The sequence below is a fragment of the Pistacia vera genome, unplaced genomic scaffold (genome assembly GCF_008641045.1).
Source record: "Pistacia vera cultivar Batoury unplaced genomic scaffold, PisVer_v2 Contig598, whole genome shotgun sequence".
Taxonomy (NCBI): domain Eukaryota; kingdom Viridiplantae; phylum Streptophyta; class Magnoliopsida; order Sapindales; family Anacardiaceae; genus Pistacia; species Pistacia vera.
The window spans coordinates 536,935-545,840 of record NW_022196443.1 but is presented as its reverse complement, the minus strand read 5'-3'; the positions used below and the strand labels follow the sequence as shown (position 1 = coordinate 545,840).

General features: G+C 34.2%; 1 protein-coding gene across 2 annotated transcripts; it reads left to right on the top strand.

The window, feature by feature from the left end:
- Positions 1-3,110: 3,110 nt before the first annotated feature.
- Positions 3,111-6,823, top strand: LOC116110132 (chaperone protein dnaJ 10-like). 2 transcript variants are annotated; one of them, XM_031396363.1, is made up of 9 exons: positions 3,111-3,300; positions 3,669-3,774; positions 4,065-4,124; positions 4,463-4,545; positions 4,765-4,930; positions 5,014-5,143; positions 5,772-5,930; positions 6,042-6,214; positions 6,694-6,823. In XM_031396363.1, the coding sequence occupies exons 2-9, from the start codon at positions 3,688-3,690 to the stop codon at positions 6,805-6,807; spliced, it is 972 nt and encodes a 323-aa protein (XP_031252223.1). In that variant the 5' UTR covers positions 3,111-3,300; positions 3,669-3,687; the 3' UTR covers positions 6,808-6,823. The 2 variants fall into 2 exon arrangements, with proteins under 2 accessions (XP_031252223.1, XP_031252222.1); XM_031396362.1 differs by having other exon boundaries at positions 3,112-3,300; positions 3,666-3,774.
- The last annotated feature ends 2,083 nt before the right edge of the window (positions 6,824-8,906 follow it).

The window sequence follows — 8,906 nt, the reverse complement described above, 5'->3', positions numbered from 1 at the left end:
TGTGAGATCAGTGTATTACTCTTGTCTTATTTGCCAATTGGTACACTGTTATGGTGTATATTTATGGTTGAACTCACTCCTCTATTAAGCTAGTTTTTTTAGGTGAGTTGTTCCCAAGCCTGTTACTGATGTTATCAGAGTCACCTTTGTTTGAGGCAATGATGGTCCTTGCGTGCACGCCGACCGTGAGAGAGGGTTAATAGATGATGGGTCCCTGGTTCTTGGTTGTACATGCTGAATGTGATGGAGGGTTAATATTCGATGATGGTTCCTTGGCTGTGCACGTCGAGCATGGAGAGAGTTAATATGATACGAAAGAATAGGATTCAAAGCAACCAAATATAATCTCATCTTTAATTATGAGCCATTCAAACCCAATGATCTTACTTAACATGAATATATAATTTCTTAATTTAAAAATACATTATTTATAAAAAGCAATTTTAGAAAAAAATACTTCTATTTTTTTTTTCTAATGTTAAATTCAGAAAAATTTTTGCTACTAATAAAATAAAATACTTTTTATCCCAAAAATTGTTTTTTAAAATATTCAATTTAGTCAAAATTCCAACACTATGAAGCACAAGCAAGCTGGCTTTTTATATATTAACTGTGTAAAAGTGCTTTTGGGTAGTGCAGAAGCACTTCCAAATAAGCAGTTAAAATTAAAAATACGAGTGGTGGGTTAATAGATTATTGGATCAGTGCACATGTCCAACACAGTGCGGTGTACTAAAAAGCCACTTTAAAGAAGAAGATGGTGGATTTTGCAGTTCAATTGGGTGCTGCAATTTTGTGTGAACACATTTTTGCTTTTGCTGACAGAAGTTGCTTTTTCTGAAAGCTGCAGGCTGCTTCAAAGAGAAGTCGAAAACGAAAAGCACTTTGCTAAGAGATGATCGTGAAGTTACATCCATCGCAGTACTTTCTTTCTGCTTTCTTGTAGCCAGTAGCAAGCTTTCACTGTGTCTCTTCAATTGGAACAAAGGGGCCATAGAACAATCAAGAAGTTACATTTTGGGAGCCAAAATGTAAAGTTGAAAAACTGAGGGGGACAGACGTAATGATACTATATCGACAATCCAATCTCACAACCTTCTCTCACAATCCTCGACGTGGCAACTTGTTATTGGTTAACTTGCATATGGGTCAGTGGGACCCATACAAGCAACTTGACGAGCTGCCATATTAGAGATTATAAAAGAAAGTTGTGAGATTGAGTCGTGAACCTAGCATTGTTCGGACAAAAATGGCATAATTGAATTTATACGGGCTAAATATTTCTATTTTAATTCCTAAGAACATTTTTTTCCTCGGCACATCCTAAAAGTAACTTGTCACATCCAAATGAAATTAATGAATAGGGAGGCCACAACTCACATAACGGGCCGTCTTGGCCCATGGGTAACAAAAGGCCTTTATAATCTAGAAACTAGAATTGGGTCAAAATGTAATGTTCAATGAAGAAAGGGGCAAGAGAACAATCAAAGAAGTTACATTTATAGGAGCCAAAATGTAAAGTTTGAAAACTGATGAGGGAGGACTAAAATGGCTAAAACTGAATTTGTAACGACTAAATATTTCTATTTTAATTCCTAAGAACATTTTTATTTTCAACACATCCTAATAGAACTTGTCACATCCAAAAGCACTTAAACGAATAAAGAGGTCAAACCATCGCTAGGTGCCCAGAGGATAAAAGGACAAAAAGAGCTTTCCTAAGCTCCTAAGTTCAAGTCCTCTTAGGCGCTAAAAATGTAACCACTGGAGGATTACCCGATCGGGCTTTCAAGGGCTGGGGGGTTTAATTGAGGTATGCTCAAACTGGCTCAGACACCTGGTGATAACCAAAAAAAAAAAAAAAAAAAAAAAAAAGAAATAGAGAGTCCACAACTCATATAACGGGCCATTTTGGCCCGTCGGTCAACAAAAGGCCTGTATTCTCTAGAAACTAGAATTGGGTCAAAATGTATTGTTCAATGAATAGAGGGGCCATAGAACAATCTGGAAGTTACATTTATGGGAGCCAAAATGTAAAATTTTAAAACTAATGAGGGGGACGACAATGGCATAAACTGAATTTATAAGGACTAAATATTTCTATTTTAATTCATGAGAACATTTTTATCCTCAATACATCTTAATAGAACGTTTCACATTCAAAAGAAATTCAATAAAGATTGACTTACAACTCAATTTTATAAATTTTTTTCTTACAAACTTGACGTAACAGCTCGCAATTAGGCTCGGAATTGTGAGAGAAAACTTGTGAGATTGGTCATAAGACTGTAAGTGTAGTATTGTCCAGAGAAATTAATGAATAGGGAGGCCGTAACTCACATAACGGGCCGTCTTTGGCCCATGGGTAACAAAAGGCCTTTATATTCTAGAAACTACAATTGGGCCTAATATTTCTTGGCAGGGTCCATATTTGGGCTTGGGCCTAGTGATGGCAATGGGCCGGGCAGGGACCGGGTACCCCTTGGCCCAGGCCCAAGCCCGACCTCATGACAAAGGCCCAAGCCCGGGCCGGGCCCGTCACGGGTATAATAGGTAAAGCCCAAGCCCGGCCCGACGGGCTTTTTGTAACCTTAGGCCCGGCCCAAGCCAGCCCATTTTTATAATTTCAATTTTTAAATATTAATAAATTTCAATTTTTTTTATATTTTTAATTCTAAAAATAGTTTTTAAATATTAATTTATTTTTTACTACTCATCAAATGAGATGAGATTAGGGTTTGGGAAAAATTGGTGTATATATGTAGGATAATCTTGTAATTAAATATATAGTATAAAGATAATTTAGGAAAATTAATACTAAAATTGTCGGGCTGGGCCGGGCCTGAAGGCATACCTAGGTCTGGCCCGTACCCGAGGTCGGGCCTTAAAATCAGGCCCAGGCCCAAGCCCAAGCCCGCGAACATCAGGCAAACCCCAACCTTTTCGGGCCGGGCCGGGTACCCGAAAAAACCGGGCCCATTGCCATCTCTACTTGGGCCTGATAAAGTTTTCTTCTACTATGTTTCCACACGTGTGACATAACAAAATGATTACTCTGGTACGTGTGCATGTGCATGGCCCAAAAAATGACAGCAAACACATGTAAAATCGGGAAAAAAAAAAAAAAAAACAAAAAAGGAGATACGTTTGCGCTCAAGAACACGTTTAACAGAAGCTTCGGGTCCTAAATTACAAAACTAAAGTACTTTTGATTCATGTTGAGGTTATCATTCACATTATCATTCTGTCGTTGATTCTCTTTCTGGGTTCTTCATTTCATCTTCAGCTTCGTTGAAACAAGTAAGTTTAATCTTAGATTAGCTCAGCTAAAACTGAGCTTAGAATCATATGGAAGTTCAAGATTATAGATTCTTAATTTTGTTTTATTATTTTTCTTGTAATTACTGATAAATACACGGTAAAATAAGCCGGTTGTTTTTTTATTTTTGCTAAGATCTATGTGTATGATTCATGTGGGTTCATAGTTTTTATCAAGGTTAAATTTTTATTCCAATTTTTAGTTTTCATGGAATTAAAAGCCAATCCTTATCCGTTTAAGAGGTGCCCTTTATATAAGCTATTGTTTGCATGCTAATTGTTGTATAGTTATTTGTTTTGATGGTAATCATGAGGCTAATTCATTTTGGTCGTGTATCTGGTTTTAGAAGGTCTAGTAAAAGAAAAGCAATGGTGAAGGAGACTGAATATTATGATATATTGGGTGTAAGTGTTGATGCCTCCCCAGCTGAGATCAAGAAGGCTTATTACCTGAAGGTAATGTTTCGATTCTATCTCCCGTGCTTTTTTCGCTTAGGGGAATTGTGGGTAATTTGAAATGTGTTTATGTTTTATACAATTTGAAGCCAAAGTTGCAGCAGAACTTACCAGTTTTTGGGAGCAATTTTTATATGTTGTGGTTTATTGCCTTCTAAATTTGTGTTTCGAAATTGTCTAATGAGCACCTTAGAATGTAATTTGATGATTATATGGTTGGGAATTTTGGGGTTTTGTCTATGCTACATTCGATTTTTGGTTGTGAGATAGTTGTCCATGTTCTTTTGCAGGCACGGATAGTCCACCCAGATAAAAATCCTGGAGACCCAAAGGCTGCAGAAAATTTTCAGGTAAGCTTATACCTTTGATATATAAGAACTTCAAATATTATCATTTGATTGGTGTAATTAAACATGTTATTGTCCACCTCACTACTGTGAGTTTATCTTCAAATCCCAAGTTCGTATTATCAGAAACGGGAAATCAATTTAAAACAGAAAACTGGTTCGTTAATTTGTTACTATTTTGAATTTTTAGGTTAATTTGTGCATATTGTATCAATGTGCTTCTTTGCCTTTTTGTAAGATGCATTAAGGATTTATAAATCTCAAGAACCATATAATTTCTTTCCAGATTTTTTTGTTAACTTTCTTTCTATAATTTGTCTGGTTATGGTACATATTTAAAGGTACTTGGTGAGGCATATCAGATTTTAAGTGATCCTGAGAAGCGTGAAGCGTATGACAAGCATGGAAAGGATGGAATAACGCAGTAAGTTCATGTACTTCAAGCATTGCTTTTACCTGTTTCATCTTCTAGATAAACTTATAAAGAATTTGACTATGGTTTGTTATAATTATTCATCTTCAACCAATTTCCTTTCTTTCTTTTGTTAATGGGTGCCTCTTCCCCTTTTTTGCTATTAAAACATTTGTTTATTCCTGTGGAAAACATGAGGAAATTGGTGTCTCATATTGTTTTGCTTTGCAGTGAGTTCATGGTGGATCCTTCAGCTGTGTTTGGCATGCTTTTTGGAAGTGAGTTTTTTGATGATTATGTTGGGCAACTAGCGCTGGCTACGTTGGCAGGCATTGAGCTTGAAAATGAGTCGCAGGACCCAGAAGTTCGTCGGCAGAAAATGCAGGAGAAAATGAGGGTATATTTTCTTCACTAGTATTGTCAAAATGTGAGCTTTTTGATAGACCTGATTGAAGCTTCAACCTTTTTTCCAATGTGCAGGCATTGCAGAAAGAGAGGGAAGAAAAGCTCATCACAAATCTGAAAAATCGTCTTGAACCATTTGTTGAAGGCCGAACAGACGAGTTTGTACTATGGGCAAGTTCAGAAGCTCGTCGCCTCTCTGCGGCTGGTAAATTTTTCCTAGCTCCCCTCGAACCAGTATGCTATATTTGTTTAAACCTATCAAAACCTTAGTGTTGAATTTGGAAACCTACCTTAACAATGAAATATTCATTGGTCCCAAGAGCATGTCTGGGATGAGGACTGAAGTTCAAATTTTTATAAATTTGAAATTGTTTGTACTGCCAAGGCAGCGGCATCATGATGGAGCATGATGATGAAAAACTTCAACTTTAGTCCTCAACTGTCACTATCTATGGTTAATCAGAATTCCCTAAAGTCATTGAGCCATGAAGACATTTCTGGGTCTTCAAAGCCATCTTTTAGCTGCCTCTTGGAGTCTTAGTGAATATTTAATTCATCACTACTTACATGCAATGTCATGCACCATTGATCGTTCATAGCCTTAATAAAAAATAGGTTAGAGGATTAATTTATGGAAATTCGTACACTGCTTAGTGTGCATAAATTCTTTAGAATCTCTGCTGTTATGGGATGACCTGGTTTACATTCTGAACTCAGTTTTATGGCTTTTGAAAGGAAATCGGCTGTTTTTAAAAATACTATCCAAATGTTATCTCATTTGATTTTTACTACTTGTACAACTTGCATTAATCTATAACTGCTGCCCTCTGTAGCTTTTGGTGAAGCTATGCTACACACGATTGGCTATATTTACACAAGACAAGCTTCAAAGGAGCTTGGAAAGGACAAACGGTTTATGAAGGTGCCATTTTTGGCAGAATGGGTACGAGATAAAGGCCATCAGATAAAGTCGCAAGTAATGGCAGCATCAGGTACAACATTTCTGCAATTAGGAAATTTGTACTTGGTGAATAGGCTTGGGTTTTTATTTATGTTTAGACCTTCTAATGGACTCAACATGTTAATCATTTCTGAATGTCTAGGTGCTGTTTCTTTGATTCAAATACAAGAAGACCTGAAGAAGATTAACCAAGCAGAAAACAAAGAAGAGAACCTAATGAAAGCCATTGAAGATAAGAAGGATGCTGTGCTTCAATCCCTTTGGCAGATCAATGTGGTTGATATTGAATCAACCCTATCACGGATCTGCCAAGCTGTAAGTTCCATTTTTTCCTTTCTTAAGCTTAGAAAGTTTTGATGTATGCAGCATGGATTATGGTATGATTCTACCTATTTTGAGCTGAGTTATCTTTTCAGTTTACTATATTAACTTGCTAATATTAAATCTATTATGCAAAAGACTGTGCATCGCATTATGGCCTACTTAGAAACTTACCTCAAGTGTCCTTTACCCGAAATAGATGCAAGTTAGGCAGTGAAACCTGAACTGAATTCAATATAAATAGATGCAATAGTTCCATTCAACATTGTAGATGCAAAACTCCATCATAATTAATAATCCTGCCTTCCTCCAGATGTAATTTGATATGGCTAGTGAGATGTTTTACGCTATTGATGCTTGTGGAACTTATTATATGTCAATTTAAGACATAGTATGCATGCAGGGTGAATTAACATGAATAGTAACAAAATTTCTCTGGTTGCTTTTCTTGGCATTCTTTACTTCTATTTCAGGTATTGAAAGACCCTAGTGTGTCCAAGGATGTTCTGAAACTAAGGGCAAAAGGGCTGAAAAAACTTGGGACTGTCTTCCAGGTAGGTTTTATTTTCCTTTTACATTGGTGGTGATATTTGACTCAGTATCAGAACCTGATTTTAACCCTATAAGGTTAAAACAGCTGTTTTTCATATTATATGCATCATGTTGACATCTGATCGATCTCCATTCTCAAATATAATTATGTAAGTAACCCACTTTTTCAATTACCAAATACCCTTGTACGAGTTTAAAAATTACCATATGACATGGGCATGACATGACGCTTTTTATAATAATATTTCTTTCTCATTTTAACAATGTTTTATATTTCGTATAATAATGTTCATTTGTTACCTCAATTCTTCTTTTGCATATCAACGTCAGATAGATGACATAAGACCAATTAAGATGATATTTAATTTTAGGATATTAACTGATATGCATAATGTAAAAAGCCACTTATTATTACCAAAATACCCTCATCCGAGTTTAAATTACCAATATGACATGACATGACATTTTTTAATAATTTTTTCTGATTTTAACTGTTTTGTACATTATGTGACACTGATGTATCATTGTTACCTCAATTTTTCATTTGCATATCAACATCAAAAAGATGACATACTCATAAGATGATAATTAATTTTGAGATTTACTGATATGCGTAACAATAAAAACATACTTATTAATTACCAAATACCCTTATCCGATTTGAATTACCATTGAACTGACATGACTTTTTTTTAATAATAATTACCCGTTTTAAGTGATGTGTTTAGTAAATGACATTGACATATCATTTTGTTAAATCAAATTTTCTTTTATATATCAATTAAGATAGATATTTAATTTTGAGATATTAACTGATTTTTGTATTATAAAAATTCCTTATTAATTACTAAAATACCCTCATCGAGTTTACAAATTACCAATATGACACTCATTTTAGATGTGTTATATTAGTGACACTCATAATTATTTTTAAACATTTTCTTTCACATATCGACATCAATTAAGATGATATCAATTTTAGGATATTTATTGATGCATGATATGATTCTTATATAATGTTATTCATTTCGAGGTCACAAAAAGGTAGAACATATAATCTAAAGTGAGGTGTTACATAATCAATGTTATGCTAAATAATTCATAGTTGGGTATTTATTTATTTGATTGCAACATGTGGGATGCCAAAATATTCCCAATATTATAATTAAGTTGAACAACTTTTTCCTCCCCTCTCTTTGAGAATGAAAAAACCTAAATTCTCAAGAAGACAATTCATATGTGAAACCTAATTAATTGTATATATGTCATCCTTTACAATATGGACCCATGAAGCAATTGTAGGTTACAAAATCCTTTAATTAAGAATCATAACTACAAAAAATATTCTCCTCTATTAAGGAAATGAGAAAGTTACTTACATATTTGAAAAAATGAAATTCTTCTTCATGTGTCTCATAATACATTGGGGTAAAAGAAAAGATTGCATATATATATATAGTAACGGTTGCTAATATTGCCATGACCAATATATATATATGTATACTTGTCGACAATAACTTATTAATATTCGCGATGACAATCAATACAACGTACATTAACATTATCATGTCAATAGACAAAAAGTACGATTCAGAAATACGCACGCAAATAACTTTCTAATAGTAAAGATTTTTGAATCAACCCATTTAATCATGGTTAGAATGAGTCCAAATTGCATTGCTACGCCACTAAATATGCTTTACGGAAGAATTAAAGAGAAAGAAATATTAATACAAACTATATATATAGCAAAAAACAAAGTGAAAAAAAGTCGGTGGGACTTAGGTATATGGTTATTTTCATTTAAGTCCAAAGAAAAATAAGCATAAATGTAGTACATACTTTACATAATAAATAAAGCACGTCTTCTTAAAGAAGACAAGGAAGATGAGACCTCTCTTTTACTTTTTTTTTTTTTTTTTTTTTTTTTCCTTTTTGGATTTGATTGCATGTTGGTAAAAATATTAATTAAACAACTCTCGAGCAATAGACGCACATTACTTAAGCATGTGGCCACCCAATTTAGTTTATTTTTTTCGATAGAGTTTGATACTTAATTTAACAGATCAAAATTATATATATATATATATATATATATGTATATGTCTCTGTGTGTTGTGTATTAATAAAATAT

Coding starts and splice junctions, on each gene's coding strand:
- LOC116110132 (XM_031396363.1), top strand. CDS start 3,688: ATGGTGAAGGAGACTGAATATTATGATATATTGGGTGTAAGTGTTGAT. Junction 5,144..5,771: donor TCGTCGCCTCTCTGCGGCTG/GTAAATTTTTCC, acceptor TGCCCTCTGTAG/CTTTTGGTGAAGCTATGCTA. Junction 5,931..6,041: donor GCAAGTAATGGCAGCATCAG/GTACAACATTTC, acceptor CTGAATGTCTAG/GTGCTGTTTCTTTGATTCAA.